Source organism: Chiloscyllium punctatum, chromosome 19 (assembly GCF_047496795.1).
Source record: "Chiloscyllium punctatum isolate Juve2018m chromosome 19, sChiPun1.3, whole genome shotgun sequence".
Lineage (NCBI taxonomy): Eukaryota > Metazoa > Chordata > Chondrichthyes > Orectolobiformes > Hemiscylliidae > Chiloscyllium > Chiloscyllium punctatum.
Window position 1 is genome coordinate 47898783 of NC_092757.1, and position 19867 is coordinate 47918649.

General features: G+C 40.7%; 1 protein-coding gene across 2 annotated transcripts in view; it reads left to right on the forward strand.

The window, feature by feature from the left end:
* Positions 1-19867, forward strand: part of LOC140491323 (E3 ubiquitin-protein ligase rififylin-like) — a 101645-nt gene that overhangs the window by 42277 nt on the left and 39501 nt on the right. For both annotated transcript variants that reach the window (XM_072589337.1, XM_072589336.1), the window contains one exon: positions 12412-12599. In XM_072589337.1, coding sequence (XP_072445438.1) covers positions 12423-12599 — 177 coding nt within the window. In that variant the 5' untranslated portion in view covers positions 12412-12422. The remainder of the gene's footprint in view (positions 1-12411; positions 12600-19867) is intronic.

Here is a 19867-nt window from a genome sequence, read left to right on the forward strand (position 1 = left end):
TCATAAAGGATCATAAATAATTTGCTGACAATTGTTCACTGCCATTCTTGACTCCTCAGACCTGAAACCTTCCATTTCCAAATGCAATAGAATCTAGACAACATTCCAGAAGTAGAGATCCAAGTTGCTATGGAAAATTGAAAGTTGAAGAAAATTAATGTTTGTATTGTTGGAATTAATGGAGCTGCAATTTGATAAATCCCTCAGACCTGATGGTTTTCATCCAAAGTTTTGACGGAGGTTGCTATAGAGAGAGTTGATACATTGGTGACTATCTTTTAAAAACTTTATAGATTCTGGAATGATTCTTGTGATTTGGAAGTTAGAAGTATTATCCCACTATTTAAGAAAGGAGCTTGAGAGAAGACCAGGAATTACAAACCTGTTAGCCGTACATTAGTAGGGGGGAGAATGCTAGAATCCACCATAAAGGATTGGATAAATAGACACCTTGATAAGTTGTTGGACATAGTCAGTAGGAATATGCAAATGAGAAATGGTGTTCGACCAACTTGTTGGAGTTAAATAAAGATCTGATTAACTTGATAAAAGAGAGTCAGTGGATATAGTACACTTAAATTACCAAAAGGCTAGGCTCTTTAGAAATCTTCAAGATAAAGATTCCTGAAAGAGATAGTGTACTGCGATGGAATTATGGTGGCTAACAGGCAGGTAATATGAGTAAATGGGTCATTTTCGTGTTGGCAGACTGTGATTAGTGGGGTAACATAAAATCAGTAGCTGGTGTCCCAGCTGTTCACCAATAAATGTCAATGACTTAGATGTGGAATCTAAATGTAATATTTCCAAATTTGCATATGATACAAAGGTAAAATGTGGTTTGGGAGGAAAGAAGATTTGGACAGGCTCAGTGAATGGGTAAAGCATGGCAGATTAAATTTATGGAAAAACTGGAGATTATCCATTTTGGTAAAAAAGCAGTAGAGATTTAATTTTAAATGGTAGGAAATTGGAAAGTCCAAGTTGTGCAAGAGAACCTCCGGTGTCTTTGTCAATAAGTCAGTGAAAGCGAACATGCAGATACAGCAAGTTAATTGAAAGTCTAATGGAACGTTAGCTTTTATTGCAAGAAAATTGAAATACAAGAATAGTGAAGTCTAGCTTCAACTGTATAGGAGCTTGTGGAGTATAGTATTGTGTAGAGCAGCTTTGCTTTCCTTATCTCAGAAAAGATAATATTGTCATAGAGGAAGTGCAGCAAAGGTTTATTGAGATTCCTTCCTGGATCGCAGAATTATCCTATGAACAAAGATTGGGAAAACTGGGCCTGTATTCTCTAGCGTTTTAAAGCATGAGAAGTGATCTCATTGAAACTTAGTAAATACTTAAGAGGGAAGACCAGGTAGATGAAGATATGATGTTCCCTCTGGTGGATGAATCCAGAACTGGGGGCACAATTTTAAAAATGAGGACAGTACAACTTGGGTAAGGAGAATTTGTTTTTTACTTAGTTGTGAACTTTTGGAATTCTCTACCGCCGAGGTTGTGAAGGGTTAATCTTTGAGTACATTTAAGGACAAGTTAATAGCTTTCTTATTACCAGTGGTGTACAAGGTTATGGGGATAGGGTGTGTAAAAGACATTGAAGTGTTCAATGACGGGGCAGGCTCAACATGCTGAATGGCCTATTCCTTTTCCTATTCTGGCTGGAGCTGATAAGTGGCATGTAGCATTCTTGTTAAGCAAGTGCGAGGTAATGACCATCTCTAGCAAGGGAGAATCCAATCATTACCCCTTAACAGTGAATGACATTCTGATAGGTGAATTACCCACTGTCAACATCCAAAGCTTACCTTCTATCAGAAATTGAACTAAACCAGGTATGTACACTGTGGTTTGAAGAGCACATCAGAAGCTGGGAATTTTGCAGTATACATCACTTCCTAACTGTTCAAACTTGATCAGCACTTAAAAGGCACAAGTGAGGAGTATGATGAAATATTTCCACTTACAGGCTGAGTATAGCTCCAAAAATACTCCAGTTTGACAACATCCAGGAGCAAGCAGCCCATTAAATTGGGACCCTATGCACCACCTTCAATATTCACTGTCTCCTCTACTAATCCACAGTCATAGCAGTTTGTATCATCTATGAGATGCACTGCAACAGATGGCCCCAAGGTTTTTTTATATAGCACTTTCCAAATCTGTGACTTTTATCACTTAGAAGGATAGGGACAACAGAGAGGGAACACTTCCACTTGCAAGTTTGTCTACAAGCCACGTACCATCTATTGTGCTGCCATCCTTTCACTGTTGCTTAGACCAAATCCTAGAACTTATTCCGCAACTGAATTCTTGGTGTACTTGCAACATGTGCTCTGCAGTAGTTCCAGATGACCGCTCACCACATTTTCTTGAGGAAAATTTGGTATGGTAATAAATATTGGTTTAGCCAGTGCCCACACTTGTGAATGGGCAAAAAGAAGATAATTATCCAAATGTCTTGAAGGCCTCAATTGAATTTACCTCCACCACATTCTGACAAAGAATTTGAGATCATCAACGTTTTCTGCAGTGTTTTTAATAAAGGTGTTCCTCGTGTTTCCCTTGCTTATTTTGCTAGTCACTTTAAATCCATGTTGTCAGGTTCTCTCTCCTTCCATTAACAGGAACAGTTTCTTTCTGTCTTGCCTGTGCAGAGTGCTCATGATGTTGAATATCTCCGTCAAATTTCCTGTTCTCTTTGAGGAAAAGAGCTCCATCTTTTTCAATCTATCCACATAATTGGATTTCCTTATCCATGATATTGCTCTCATGAATTTTCTCTGCATTGTCTTTAACACCTTTACATCTATCCTTCCAAAAGCGTGGTGTCTTATTCTGGACATCACATTCCACTTGGGACTTATCAATGTTTTGGACACGAGCATAGGACCATAGGTGCTAGGAGTGGGAGTAGGCAATTTAGTTTTTTGAGCTCACTTTGCCTTTTAACATGATTATGGCTGCTCTTATCCTGATCTTAACTCCACTTTCCTGCCTTCTCCCCATAGTCATTTGTCTCTTTCTTCATCAGAAGCATTCCTATTTCTTGAACCTGTTGAATGTTGCTGCCTCCACTGCACTCTGGGACAGTGAGTTCCACAGATTTGCAATCCTTTGAGAGAAGTAGTATCTCCTCATCTCAGTTTTGAGCCTACCTCCTCTCACTATATTTGGGATCTTGCTCTAGACTGTCCCACAAGGAGGAGCATCTGTTCAACTTCCACCTTATCGATCCTCTTTAGCTTTTTATCAGATCTCCTTTCATTCTTCCTAACTCCAGTAAGTACAAGCCCATGGTAGTCAATCATTCCTTGTATGACAAGCCTTTCGTCCCTGGAATTTATCTGGTAAACTTCCTCTGAACTGTCTCCAGTATTTACCACATCCTTTCTCAAGTAAGGAGACCAAAACTAGACACAGTACTCCAGATCTCACCACCTTTTATAATTTTAACAACACTACTTTTATAATCCAGTCCTTTTGCAATAAATGGCAGGATTTCATTTGCCTTACTTATTATATGCTGCATCTACACAAGCTGCTTTTATGCTCAATTCATTTTCATGAATCCCAGATTTGGCATGCGTTAATAACTACTTTCTCAACCTGCCCTGACAGCCTTTAATTATTTGTGAACACGCATCTCAGATCTTGCTGTTCCTGAACCCCCTTTAGAAAAATTGTATCTTTTATTTTGTCTTGCCTTTCTTTCTCGTCTGCACTGAACCACCGATGAGCATCCCACCCAAAATTGTGCTTTCTGTTTGGAAAACTGCTGACCTAACCCCATTGTTTTAAAAATTCTGCTTAGCTCTTAGATTGATTAGTCTAGCATCTCTTCAGAGATATTAGAATATATAATCAAGGTCAAAGTGACCTGCACTTACAGAAATTTCATTGAAGAGAACTGAAATTGATTTGTGAAGAACTAATCTAGCTGAAGTTTTTGCGATTATAGTTTTAGGCAGGAGAAACTCCACTGCTATAGTTTATGTATGCTTCTAGAACATATTTTAATAAGGGTCTAGGTAATAGGCTGGTGGCTTAAATTTAACAATTATTGCCGACTTAGGATTTAGATCAAGTTGGCAGGCAGAAAAGAAGGCAAACTGATATTGACTTGAATTTAAAATAAGTGACTCATTGTGTCCCAGAAGGATCTGTGCAGTAGATTGAAGGAAGCCTGCGTAACTCGTGATCACATTAGTCATAATTATTATTTCTCTCTTTTCTGAGAATTCAGTTTTGATGTTGGGCAAGGATTTATGCCAAATTATTTTAGAGGAAAGTCTATTGGAATTCACTGTCCTGAGTAATCTTAATTCCTTAACATTTTCATATTATGCAATAGCATGTTCTGAAAGCATTCTGGACTAGTGTTTGGAGAACACTAGTGTTCCTGTGTTCCTTCAATGTTTTGTGCTATTGATTTCTGAAACTAAGTGCTTTTTAGGGGGTGAAGATTACAGACTATTCAGTTTGACTTCATTCTGATTAATACTCGACTTTCAATTGTAAAAGCTATTTACAATACATGTATTAAACCTGTTCAAAAATATATAAAAACGATAAAACCACCCATCTGGTATTGAATTGGGTATCTGACACTAACACAACAAAGGCCCACCAAGCCCAGTCAACTCTGTAAAGTTGACCCCATCATTAACATCTAACACTCACTACTAATCAAGTTCATGAAGTCCTGAAGTACAGTTAAACTGTTCATAGCAATGGTGAGAGAACCCACTTGAGATAAAGACTTATTTGACCTGATCTTCACTAACCTGCATCCGGCTGTAATAATATTGGTAGTGATCACTGCACAGCCCTTTTGGAGACACATCTTGCCTTTCCACATTTCATACTGTGGTATGACCACTGATGTACAATTTAGGTTTCACTGGCACCAATCTGCTCCAGAACTCATTATAGCCTTGACTAAATATTGACAAAAGAACTAAACTCCAAAGGTGATTTGACAGTGATTGACCTTGACATCAAGACAGTATGGCATAAAGAGCCCCAGTAAAATTGAGGCCATTGGGAATCAAAAGGGAAATGCTCCACTGGTTGGACTCTGACTAGCACAAAAGCATTTGCTGCTCGAGGTAAATCATCTCATCTGGGTCTGTTTTTGCAGGAGTTCCTCAGGATGTTATCCTTGGTCTAAACTGTTGCTTTAGCAATGACCTTTCCCCTATCACGTTAGAAGTGAGAATATTTGTTACTTAGGGAAAAAGTGAGGACTGCAGATGCTGGAGATCAGAGCTGAAAATGCATTGCTGGAAAAGCGCAGCAGGTCAGGCAGCATCCAAGGAGCAGGAGAATCGACGTTTCGGGCATGAGTCCTTCTTCAGGAATGAGGAGAGTGTGCCTGTCGCATTCCCAGCGCCCCTCCCCCAAGTCCCTCCTCCCTACCTTCTATCTTAGCCTGCTTGGCACACCCTCCTCATTCCTGAAGAAGGGCTTATGCCCAAAACGTTGATTCTCCTGCTCCTTGGCTGCTGCCTGACCTCCTGCGCTTTTCCAGCAACACATTTTCAGCTCATATTTGTTACTTATCCAATAATCAGTTGTATTCACAATAATGGGAGCAGTCCATACCCATGTGTAGGAAGACCTAGACGACATTCAAACTTATTTGATAAGTAGCACATAACTTGTGCAACATATGTGACAGGCAGTGACCATTTCCAACAAGAAGTCATCAAATCACGTCCCTGTGACGTTCTCGGACGATATGATAATTAAACCTCACCATCAGCATTCTAAATGTCAACATTGTCAGCTACGTAAATCATTTGGCAACAAGTGCTAGTCTGAGGCTTGGAATCCTGAGATAAGTAATTCACCTCCTGATCACCTAAGTCAGCACATTGTTTACATGGCACAAGTCAGAGGAATATTAGAGTACTTGGTTCTTAACCTGGATGATTTGAGCCCCAGCAATACTCAAGTAGTCCAATACCATCTAAAATAATTTGCCCGATCGATAGCCAATCACCATGTTCTATGTTCCCTCCTTTCACTAGCGGCTATATTGTGTACCATTTTCAAGATGCAGTGCATCCACTTGCCAAGGTTTCTTTGACAGCACTTCCTAAGCCATGGAACTTGATTACCTAGAAGGAGGGTAGAAGGCATGTGGGAATTCTGCCAACTCCATTTTCCACTTCAAACTGAGCACATCTTTACTTGGAAGTGTATCAGCTATTCCTTCTTTGTTGCTGGGTCAAAGTGCTAATAATTTGGGAGTACCTTCATGGTACAGGTTATAATGTTCAAGAAGGGGATCCAAGATGGCGGCGACCCAGCAAGTCTGAGTCTACAGTGCTCCTCCCCCACCACACTCACCAAATCATTTAAAATAGCTGTTTAATTTAATTAGTTGCTTAGTATTAAATTTAAACAATCTAATCTGCAGTAAAAATGACTAAAGGGAAGGGAGCCCGCAGCTCTCAGCAGGCAGGAACCCCTCCCCCACCCTCCCCAGCTGCAGCTGAGGCGTCCGCAGCCGCCCCGGGGGACTTACCTACGGTGGCGAGCCTCGTGGAAATCCTCTCTAAACTCGATGCGAAGATCGACGCTCTTATTAAAGAATCCCAAAGTCGATGGGACTCGCTCTCAGCCGCGCTGCTAAAGCACGACTGAGACGTTAAGGAAATCGAGTGCTGAGTCGGAGGGGCGGAGCTAAAGGCTGCGACCTCCGAAACTACAGCGCAATTGGCCGTGGATCGGGTCCGGACTCTCGAACAGCGAGTCAGGGCTTAGAGAATTATATTGATGACCTCGATAATCGAGGTCGTCGAAAAAATATTCGTTTGCTGGGCCTTCCCGAACGGGAAGAGGAAGGCCAGCTTACAGCGTTTCTCGAACAGTGGCTTCCACAGCTGTTAAATCTGGAGGCTGGATCAGGCCAGGTAAGGGTGGAATGGGCCTACTGGGTTGTAATACGTGGGCCCAGCTTGAACCAGCGCCCCCGCCCGGTCCTGTTCCGGCTGCAGAGCTATAAGGAGAGGCAGATACTCCTAGAAGCCTCTAGAAATCTTGGAAAAGATTCCCAAGCCATGATCTATAAAGGATCCAAGATCCTGTTATTCCAGGACTTTTCCCCAGCTCTGGTCCGAAAGAGGAAGGCATTCGATGAGGCGAAGAAGTGTTTTGGGGACTTAAATATTCAGTGCTCCTTACACAACCAGCAACGCTACGCTTTAACCATGAAGGATCAGTGTATAACTTCGGATCGCCGGAAAAGGCTAAGGAATTTTTGGACTCTCTTAGATAAATTGTAAGAGATAATGGATGTTGGTTTGCCTTCCCCCACTCCAGTTTATATCCCCCACCCCTTTCTTTTTTTGTACCTTACTGTTTAATATTATCTTGGGGGTGGGAAGAGGGATTTATTTATCTATTCTCTATTTACCGATTTTCTCTCCCCCCCCCCCCCCCCCCCTTGTTTTTTTTAATTATTCTCTATTTATAAGCCGGAGGGTCTAGTTAATGTTGGTGGGGGGAGGTGGTTACCTTATTCTACTCTACCTCTGTCTCTAGGAGTGGGGTTGTTTTCCCTTGTTACTTTGTATTATTATATTTAATTATTATCTGTTGAGGTTGTAATTTTATAGTTAGATATGTTTATACATGGTATTAACATTACCAAATATATCCAGGTGTCGGTGTGGGTGGGTGGGTGGGGGGGAGGGGGTGGGGTGCGGTGGGGGTAGGCTGCTCACTGTTAACTCTAGCTTTGTAGTATATTTGAATTCCCCGCATCCAATTGAGGAGTGCCTGGGTCAAGGGTGGGGCACTGGTCAGGAGAGGATACGATGGACCTTTGGAAAGGAAGTGACATCCCCAGGAACAAGGGGCAAAATCTCCATTTAAATACGTTTTATATTTTTTTTATTTAGATATAGTTTTTTATTATACTGTTGTGAGTGTATTAGAGAGCCTTTATTTTTGTGAATTTTATATGCTGTATGCTCGGGATATTCTGGATAGGGTTTCCCATCCCGAGGGGTCTTGGATTTGCCCGGACGATTATGGTTGATCAGTCGGTTAAGTGGTGCACCTGGAATGTCAAGGGGAGTAATTCACCAGTCAAAAGGAAGAAAATATTATCAAATCTCAAGAAAGAAAGAGTTGATATAGCTCTCCTACAGGAGACACACCTGTTTGATAAAGAACACTTGAAATTACGACAGGGTGGATTTGATCAGGCCTTTTTTTCTTCTTTTAGCTCAAAAAGTAGGGGAGTTGTTATTCTTATTTGGAAGAATTTCCCTTTCAGAATCCTAAATCAGATAAAAGACGAATCTGGACGATATATTCTGATTAAAGCCCTTATAAATGGAGAGGAATATGGGATTTTAAATTTGTACTGCCCCCCGACACACCCCTTTAAATTTATAATGGAAGCCTTCTCAAAATTGATGGCTCTTCGTGCCCGTCATACAATTATAGGAGGAGACTTTAATTGTATTATGGATCTGGAAATATAGGATTCCCAAGAGTACTGCAGGAGTATCTCCCAGATCTAAACAATTGGTGGATCTGAACAAAGAATTAGGATTAGTAGATGTATGGAGATGTCTTCATCCACAGGGCAGGGATTTTTCTTTTTACTCCAATCCACATAAATGTTATACCAGAATTGATATGTTTTTTGCCCCCTCGATTTCTTTAAATTCCATATCATCCTGTAAAATAGGTCGTATAGCAATTTCCGACCACGCTGCTGTATATATGGAAATCAAGGCGAGGAACAACGGGACATCCCCTTGGCATTGGCGTATGGACCCCTTCCTGATGAAAGATAGTAAATTTGTTAAGTACTTCTCTCAAGAATTTAAAACTTTTTTAGAAATTAATTTAGGTATGGCTAGCAACCCATCAATGATGTGGGAGACCATCAAAGCTTACACGCGAGGTTTGATCATCTCCTACTCAGTGACCCAGAAAAAATTATAGGGAGAACAACCGCGTCTGCTCGAAGCTCGCTTAAAAGCAGCTGAAGCAGCATACGCTGATAGACCTTCTATTATCAAATTACAAAGGATTACGGCCCTTAGGACAGCTCTAAACACTACACTTACCCAAACGGCTAAGAAGGAAATATTATTTGCAAAACAAAGGTTATATGAATTTGGCGACAAACCGGGTAGATACTTAGCATTTCTTGCAAAGAAAAAAAAAGGCCCCTCAAACTATCACGTTTATCAAGGAAAGTACGGGTATTTTGACTCATGATCATAAAAGGATTAATGCAATCTTTAGAAAATTTTATTCTGATTTATATAAATCGCAGGATTGTGATGACAGGACTAGGAGGATGCAATCATTTTTTAAAAATTTGACCTTTCCGGACCTAACTCCGGAACAGGTATCGGTCCAGAATGTTCCCCTAACAGTCTAAGAAATACTTGACGCAATCAGGCAACTTCAGAGCGGTAAGGCACCTGGCCCAGATGGTTTTCAAGCTGAATTCTATAAAGAATTTACAGGAATATTGGCTGGTCCACTTATGGACATGTATAACTACGCATACAGTCAGGGCTGTCTCCCGCCTGTGCTGAAAGAGGCAAATATCTCTCTTATCCTTAAAAAAGAAAAGGACCCAGAAGATTGTGCTTCATACAGACCAATATCCTTGCTAAATGTAGATTTTAAAATCCTTTCTAAAACGTTAGCATTGAGACTAGAAAGGGTACTGCCACATATCATAAAGGAGGATCAGACGGGGTTTATTAAGGGCTGTAGATCATCCAATAATATTAGAAGGGTTTTGAATATGATTCAAGCCTGCCATCAGGGAAAGATACCAGGAGTAGTAGTCTCATTAGACGCGGGAGAGGCATTCAGTAGGGTTGAATGGTCATATTTGTTTTACACATTGGAAAGGTTTGGCATTGGAAAGGTGTTTACCAAATGGGTCTCAACATTGTATAGTGATCCCAAAGCAGTTGTGGTTACCAATGGATTAGGTTCGGATAGCTTCAGTGTGGGTAGGGGCTGCCGTCAGGGATGTCCTCTCTCGCCATTGTTATTTACGCTAATAATTGAACAACTAGCAGAAGCTATACGGGCTGATCCTAATATAACGGCCCCGAGGATTGGTACAGGTAAACATAAAATTACCCTTTATGCAGATGATGTTCTTCTATTCCTCAGTAATCCTCTGATGTCCATACCTCGTTTAATCCAAGTTATTAATACATTTAGCGCATTCTCAGGCTATAAAATTAATTTCTTAAAATCGGAGGCTATGCCAATGGGTGGCCTTGCTATGATACCCCACTTAGTGGGCAGATCGCACTTTCCCTTTCGGTGGTCCCTGGAGGGTTTCTTATGTTTCGGCATTTTTATTACCCCAGTATTTGGTCAGTTATACAAGGCTAACTTTGTGCATTTACTGGAAAGGATAAGGCAGGACCTCCAGCAATGGGGAGACATTCCAATTTCCTGGCTGGGTAGAATAGCACTAATTAAAATGAGTGTCCTGCCCTGTCTCCTATACCCCATGAGAATGCTTCTGGTGATGCTCCCGAGGCTGGCACTACGTAAATTATATGGCTGGTTGGGTTCCTTTATCTGGAATCATAGACAGCCCCTCATTAAGCTGAAGAAGCTACAGCTTCCACAGGCAAGGGGAGGATTGGACTTCCCAGATTTTAGGAAACATCAGTTAAGTTCCCTATTAAGTTACATAGCTGATTGGGTCTTGTCTGATCCGCAATCAATCTGGCTGGACATCGAGGCTTAAGTAAAATGTCCACTTATTAACCTTTTATTTTCAGACAAGCGGAAAATCATTATGGATCACTGTAAAAACCCTATAATACTAAACACAATTAAAGCTTGGAATATAATGCGGCAAAATGAGGGCAACTCACCTAAAACATCCCCTTATGCGCTGATAGTGGGAGCATGGGGATTCCAACCGGGGTTTACAGATGCCACTTTTAAACTCTGGAGATCCAGGGGTACCTCATGTCTAGGGGACCTATTTCAAGATGGGGTCCTGATGTCTTTTGAACAGCTGCGTCAGAAATTCGGATTACCGAATGGAGACCTCTTCGATACTTCCAAATTCGAGATTATATACAGAAGAAGACTACACTATTAGATAGTCTTTTTAAATCGGATAGAGAATGTAGAATACTATGACCAATGTGGGTATCTTCCATCAGAACTATTTATCATTTACTATATGAAGTATTGGGAGATATGGACAATCTGCTTAAAACATGGGGGCAGGATTTGGGACTAGAAATCTCTATAGAAATGTGGAATGACATTTGGGAAAAAGCCAGAAGAATCTCCATCTGTAACAGAACTCAGGCTATCCAGCTGAAGATACTTCATAGGGCCCATATAGCACCGGATCAATTGGCAAAATTTAAGGCAGGAGCATCTCCAATGTGTCCCAAATGTAAAATAGAGGTGGGCACTCTGTTTCATTGCCTATGGACCTGTCATAAGATCCGTAGATACTGGACAAAAGTAGCAAGTACCCTGACAGAACTTTTAGGAGCAGAAATTAAAGTGGACCCGTATCTCTCCTTTTGGGCTTTTCGAACTTACCCTCCCTGGATATGCACGGGAAGAGACTATTTTCTATTCTCTCTTTCTGTGCAAGGAAAAATATTTTGGTAAACTGGGTGGCTGAGGGCCCCCCTGGACTTTCAGATTGGCACAGATTAATTATGGAATGTATCCCCCTTGACTTCCTTACAAATATGGTGCACCGAAAGACAATTATTTCATAAAATATGGCAGTCCTTCTTGAATTATATGAATACAGATATTTCGGCTATCCTAACAAGATTGAGATTACGAATCTGGCTGGTCCGGGGCCCCTTGGGAGAGGAATCCCGCACGAATACGGGTTTTGTTACTTTGATGTTAACACGTTCCGAGCATGTATCTCACTACCCAATTTCTGTGTTATCTGTTGGTTTTTTTTTCTTTCTCTTATTTGAATAATGTAAGAGACTTAAATATACACTCTGGTTAGTTGTAGGTTAGATTAGTAGTTGAGTTTTGTTTGTTTTCTTTCTCTGTGTATTTTTCTTTTGTTAAATTTTGGTTATTATTTATTTAAGATTTAATTGTATATCAATGTTGGTACTTGAGAGTTTTGTTTATTTTTGTAAAGTTGTAAAAATGTTAAATTTCTAATAAAAATATCTATAATGTTCAAGAAGGCGGCTCACCATCATCTTCCCAGGAGCAATCGGGATGGGTAACAAATGCTGCCCTTGTAAGGGATACCCAGTTAGTTAGAATAAATGAATGAAGAGGAAGTTATAACTTGTGTGAAGTTGAATATATTAAAATTGCAAATATTGCCATGCAATAGTCATTTCTGCTAGTTGTAAATGAACTGTTGTGTTTTCACAGACGGCTCTGCAATGTGGGCCTCATGCTGCAACTGGTTCTGTGTGGACAACCAGACCATGGATGAACCTGAACATAATCCGAGAAGGCAAGCATACACTAATGCAGGCTACAACTCTCAATCATCTCCAGCTGGATTGGGACACACGTGCAGAGCTTGTGGTTCCCAATTTGAAAATCCACTGAGAAAGGTGAGTTAGAGGTTCGACATCAATTGATTAAATTAAATTGATCTCCCCTTAAACAGAAATAAAGACTAATTTTCAATGGAAGTTGCAACTGAGATATAAACATGGCTTAAAGATCATGTGGTGTCAACCTTGATTCTAATCTGTGTTGGAAAACCTTTGCTGATTATGTTCTCTCTTTATACTTGCTAAACTTAATTTGATAACTTGTTCGTTTTTTGCGCACTCCCTTTGTTAAAGGATATCATGGTTTTATTGTTGGGAATAGTCCCTTGAAATTAATTAGAAGTTTATTTCTTTTTTTCTGCATTAACATCATTAAAGATGCAATTTGTTGAGAGCTTCTCTTTCTGGCTGTGACTTGTTATTGTGAATGAAGTTTGAGGCAAAAATCAGAAATTCTTCAGACAGGTGACTTTTAGAGTAGGGATATTGCATGGGAGATCATGTGAATTCTTATTTCCATAAAATAAGAATTGATGTAGTACATAAAATATATAAAATTCTGCTAAGATTTGGGTTCCTGATAACTAATTGCTTTGTTAACATTTGGATCAATAAGGCTTTAATTGTTGCTTGACAAGGAAAGCTTGCAATTTGGAATAAACTGGTCAGTTTTAGGCATCAGTTCTGTAGTGTTCTGAAGCAACTTGAAGCTTTTTAAATCGATAACTGCAAGATTTGTGTTTCCCAAAGTATACAATTTCTGTTTGTGACATTATTAATAATAAAAAATCTCTTATTTCTCCTGAATTTATTTGCTGCTGCTTGTGTCTGATTTTTGTTACATTCTTTGTTTCTCACCTATCACTACTACATCAATTGAATAACTTTTTGTTCTAGTGATTTCAAGTAGTCTATTTGATGTTTTGTTTTTCCTGTGCCCTTTTGTTTTGTACTTATTATCTGCTATACATCCTCAGCCTTTCTGTATTGTTCTCATATATGAATTGGCCATGCTAAATTGCCCGTAGTGTTAGGTGAAGGGGTAAATGTAGGGGAATGGGTCTGGGTGGGTTGCTCTTCGGAGGGTTGGTGTGGATTTGTTGGGCCAAAGGGCCTGTTTCCACACTGTGTAAGTAATCTAATCTCATCTCAAAACGTAAAATAGGAGCAACAGTTCATCTTGACTTTCATTAAGATTTTGACTGATCTTCAAACTCTGATTCATTTTCCTGTCCTTTATCCCTCGATTGAATCCCTTAGTTACCAAGAATCTAACAATCACTCTCTCATTTGTTTGCAATATTCATCTCTCACTTACTAAGGCATAGGGTGCATCAGGAGAATCTGCCTGTAAATAATAGGTGACTGAGGGACAAGGTAGAGACAAAACAATGAAATAAAGTATGAATTTGAAATCTGTAAACTCAAAATTAGCATCCAAAGTAATATTTATAATGTCGTTGATATTCAAAAAATTATCATATTTTGAACAAAAGCAATGCTTTCAGCTTAGCATATTGCACTACATTTAACAAACACAGGTAGTTAGTATCTGTGCCTAAACGTTTGGAGTTGTCTTGTTTGACAACGCAGAAGACTTATTCCATGTCAGAGCTTGTTGTTTGTGTGCCTTCTTTCATCTTCCACTTTTTTTTATATATAATATATTTTTATTAAGAAAAAATAGATTTTTAAATATTACAACAAATACAAAACAATGCAATTTGAAACAGTACAAAAATACTACAAAACTAAACCCAAATATAAAAAAAATTCCCCAACCCACCCTCCTATACGAATGTATAAACATATATAGAGAAGTATAAAATTAAAAAAAAACTAAATTAGCTATTTAACTAACTAAATAAATACCTAATAACAAACAAATAAATAGTAATAACTCAGCCCAGCCAAACAAAACACTCATACATTCACAGTTCCTCCTCCCTGGATATTGGACTCATGAAACACAATCGTTACGGCTATATAAAAGCCCTTGTTAGTGTGGCAGATAAATCTGTGTCCAGGTATTCAAAAAGGGTTGCCATGTCTTGTAAAAATTCTCAGTTTTGTGGTGTACTATATTTGTGAGAAAATCCAGGGGAATATGCTCCATAACAATCTTCCGCCAACCCAACAGGCCTGGGGGTTTTTTCTGATATCCAACCTAGCAAGATATTCTTCCTTGCACAGAATGTAAGAATATTGAAAAGTTTTGCCTTATGCGAGTCTGCAGGAAATACAATGGGTAGGCCCAAAAGGAGCGAAATAGGGTCCTTCTCCACCCCTACACCTAAAATCCTCTCCATTGCACCCCTGAACCAGACAACGGCTCCAATATGTTTAAAGCCTGTCGCAAGACCAAAGACAATGGGTAGGAGTACCCATACAGACCTTGCACTTGGGGCATGCTGAAGATACCCCTGGTTTAAATTTTGACACAGTCTGGGGCTAAGTGGACCCTGTGGAGAATCTTCAACTGTAAAGTATGGGTCCAACTGCAAATTGATATCTTCCTTGCATTCTCCCAAATATCCTCCCATGCCTCTGAAGAAACTTTAACACCCAGCTCTCTTTCTCACATCTTGCAGAGTCAATCAGACTCATCTGAGGTGGCACCCCCCAATTGATGATATAAAGTACTGACAGGGAGTGTACTCTTAGCCCTTAGTATCCCTCTTTTCTATGTCAGATTTGTAGGGATCAGTCAAAAGTGTGGTCATTTTTTGAATAAAATCCCTAACTTGAAAAAAACGAAAGAGGCCTCTATTAGGTAACTCGTACTTCCGTATAACTGATCGAAGGACATCATTACATCTCCCTCCCTCAAATAAATCACCCATGCAAGATATACCCCAAGCTGCCCAATGTTTAAATTCTGAATCTATCATACCTGGTTAAAAACTCTGCATACCCACTAAAGGTGTAAACAGAGATGTTTTGCCAGTATTACCTTCCCTCTGCCGAATTGCCCTCCATGCTTTAACAGTATTGATGACTATTGGGTTATGGAAATATTCCCTAACTGTCCTCACCTTGTCCAAAAACAGCAAACTGGTAAGGGGGCACCTTGCCGAGGAGACTTCGATATCTAGCCATATTGAAAGAGGGTCCCCACAAACCCAATCACTTACATAGGTCAAAAGCGAGCTTAATTGGTAATTTTTACTGTCCGGAAGGTCTACTCCCCCCGGTCTGTGAGGCAGCTGCAGTTTGGCTAATTTAATGAGGGGCCGTTTACGGTGCCAGATAAAGGAGCTGAACCAACTGTTCAGTCTCCTAAGTGTTTGTTAATTGAAAATCAGGGGAGCATTCGTATAGGGTATAGCAAACGAGGGAGAATATTCATCTTAATAAACGCTATCCGACCCAACCATGAGACTGGAAGTGCCTCCCATCTTTGTAGATCTTGTTTAATTTTTTCAAATAATTGAGTAGATTAGATTAGATTACATTACAGTGTGGAAACAGGCCCTTCGGCCCAACAAGTCCATACCGACCCGCCGAAGCGCAACCCACCCATACCCCTACGTTTACCCCTTACCAGACACTACGGGCAATTTAGCATGGCCAATTCACCTTACCTGCACATCTTTGGACTGTGGGAGGAAACCGGAGCACCCGGAGGAAACCCACGCAGACACGGGGAGAACGTGCAAACTCCACACAGTCAGTCGCCTGAGGCGGGAATTGAACCCGGGTCTCTGGCACTGTGAGGCAGCAGTGCTAACCACTGTGCCACCGTGCCACCCACAAAGTTGGCTTTGAACAGCCAATCCAGAACTGGAGTAATGAATATGCCCGAATTCACACAACCCCCCCTGTGACCACCTAAATAGGAATCTATAGTCACTCTCAAGAGCAAACCTTTTCGTAAGACCACCCATAGGCATAGCCTCTGATTTAGCAAAATTAATCTTAAACCCTGAAAAAGTGCCAAACGTGTGAACGCATTGTATCAGGCAAGGCACTGAAACTGCCGAATTTGTCAAGAAAATTAGAACATCATCTGCATACAGTGAGATATTATGTAATTTGACCCCACTTCTGGAGCTGATATACTGAGATCCCCATGAATGGCCTCTGCCAATGGTTCAATCACCAACGTAAAAAGTAATGGTGAAAGGGGACAGCCCTGCCGGCTGCCCCTAGAAATATTAAAATTGCTTGATCGTACCCCGTTGGTAATGACCGCAGCGAGAGGCACACTGTAGAGAACCTTTACCCATCTTATGAAAACTTCGCCCTGACCAAACCGGTCTAGAGTATAGAAAAGGTACGGCCACTCAACTCGGTCAAATACCTTCTCTGCATCTAAAGAAATCACCAATCCCTGTATTGACTGTTGTTGGCATGCTTGAATTACGTTAAGCAGCCTCCTAACGTTATTGGAGGATCTGCGACCCTTTATGAAGCCCATCTGATCCTGTTTAATAATAGAGGGTAACACAGTCTCCAGCCTTAACGCAAGAGCCTTAGAGAGGATCTTAAAGTCCACATTTAAGAGTGAGATGGGCCTGTATGACGCACAGTCTTCCGGATCCTTCCCTTTTTAAAGGATAAGTGAAATATTGACCTCTCTCAGAGATGGTGGGAGACAAACATGACTGTATGAATCATTAAACATATTCAGCATCGGGCCTGACAGTATACTTGTAAATTCCTTATAGAATTCACCGGGAAGTCCATCAGGACCGGGTGCCTTTCCACTCTGGAGCTGCCTCACAGCTTCCTGCACTTCTTGCTCTGATAATGGGGCATTGAGAAAGGACTGTTGTTCAGGAGTCATACCTGGGAGCTTCACATCTCTAAACAAAGGGTTCCATTTTGGCCTGCCCCTCCTCACAATTCTCAGACTGATATAACTTAGACTAGAATCTCTGGAATGCCACATTAATCTTTTTAGAATCACATGTTAGGTTCCCAGACCTTTCCCTAATCGCTGTAATGATTTGTGAGGCACTTCTCTTTCTGGCAAGGTATGCTAAGTATTTGCCTGGCTTGTCACCATGCTCGTATAACCTTTGCTTTGCAAAAGCCAGCTCCTTATTTGCCGTCTGCATGAGCACGGAATTTAGTGCAGACCATAGTGCCGTAATCCTCTGTAGTTTGACCAACAAGGGTCTGTCAAAATAGGTCTTCTCGGCTGCTTTCAACCGTGCTTCAAGGAGACATTGCTGCTCACCCTTCTGCCGCTTCCTACTTGTGGAATATGAAATAACTAACCCTCTGGCATAAGCTTTGGCAGTTTCCTAGAGAACAGATGAGCTATCAACCGAGCCTATGTTGATGTCTAGGAATGCCTGAAATTCCCTAAAGAAATACTCCACAAACTTGCTGTCCATGAGAATAAAGGGGTCCATTCGCCAGTACCTTGAATCCACTGTAACATCCTTAATTTTAACCATGAGGTACACTGGAGCATGATCAGAGATGGCAATATTACCAATCGTACAGGATGCCACCAGATCCAGGGTTACCGCAGGGGTCAGAAAAAAATCAATCCTCGTGTGACATCTGTGCGGATTGGAGAAAAACGTGAAATCCCTACCTATAGGGTGGAGATGTCTCCAGACGTCCACCAATCCTAATTCCCCATACAAACCCAGTAACTGTTTAGTTTGTGCAGAGGGTATCGAGGGACCTTTAGGCAACCTGTCTACTGTGGGGTCCATGAGGCAGTTAAAATCTCCCCCTATAATGATGTACCGAGACTTGAGACTTATCAGTTTAGAAAAAGCATCTACCAAGAATTTAAGAGGATGAGCTGGGAGACAGTAAACATTTAAAATTCCATATTCTTCCCCATTTATCAAGGCTTTAAGAATTACAAACCTCCCATATGTGTCTAACACATTCCAACAATTTAAATGAGAGATTTTTCCTAACCAAATAGCCACTCCCTACTTCTGGTATTAAATGATGAAAAATAAACTCGGTTAAAGCCATTCTGCTGTAATTTCAGATGCTCCCTGTATTCCAAATGTGTCTCCTGTAACAAAGCAATATCCACCATCTCCTTTCTAAGACTCAAGAGTACCTTCCTCTTAATTGGTGAGTGACTTCCCTTGATATTCCAGGTACACCATTTAATCAAATCATTAGCTATAATCTTCTGCAATTACATTTAAATTCCAGAGAGGAGGAACTCGAACCACAAATTGCTTGGTCCACCAAATATAAAAACTACATAAATGAAAACCACTACATTTAACAAACATACAAAATTATTAAAAATAAAAAAACAACAAAAACCAGAAAACAAACCAACATATAAAGCACCAATGGTGCTGAGTAGGGGAACTCACCCCCTGCCCGGAGGGGGAAGCTACCCATCCTGAACTGCCCATAAATAGGGATCTAACCATCTCAACCACCTTCACTTCTCCCAGCTAGAGCCGCATCGCAAGCACAAACTAAAAAGAATAAACACCCCTTAGAATATCTATATGAATAAAAAAACATTCTTTTATTTTAAAAAAAAAGGGGGAATAAATACCCCACCCATCCTTTGGTATGTCCTAACTTAGAAATTTAAAATGTACATCTTAACCATTGCCAGACATAGTTTGAACCAAATTATTATCAATCGAGAAAAAAAAGGGGAAAAACAAAGCTCCAACCGGATTTCCTCCATTTCTTTTACAGAATGATAAACGCATACCCAAGCAACAATATTTATACATACTACAATTGTTTAAATTAGGTTAGTTTGTCCACAAAGTCTCTTGCCTTCTCCGATGTGTCAAAGAGATGCATGGATCCATCTAAGGTGATCCGAAGCACTGCTGGATATCTCGGGGAGTACTGAATTCCAAGCTCCTTCAGTCTTCTCTTGACACCATCGTACAATTTTTGTTTCTGGATCACTGCTGCTGAAAAGTCCTGAAAAAACATGATCTTAGACCCCTTGTAAATTAGGGCCTTTGGATCCTTCCCCTGGAGTCTGGAAGCCTCCATGACTCTCTCCTTATCCCGGTAATAATGGAACCGCACCAGGAAAGGATGAGGGCGTTGACCCAGACCCGACCTCCGTATTGCAACCTGGTGAGCCCTCTCTATCTTCAATCCTCTCATGCCAATCTCCAGGTCAAGGAATTTTGGAAGCCAATCTTCAATAAATTCCGCAGGCCGCCCACCTTCCTTACCCTCAGGCAGACCGATGATCCGAATGTTTTTTCTCCTGCCCCTGTTTTCAAGATCGTCCACTTGGTCACGCAAATTACAAACCTGCGTCTTCAGGCTTGGATCTCTTCCTTGAATGAACTGGCATCAGCTTCCACCACTGTGACTCTGTGCTCCACCTCATCCGTCCTCTTCTCCAG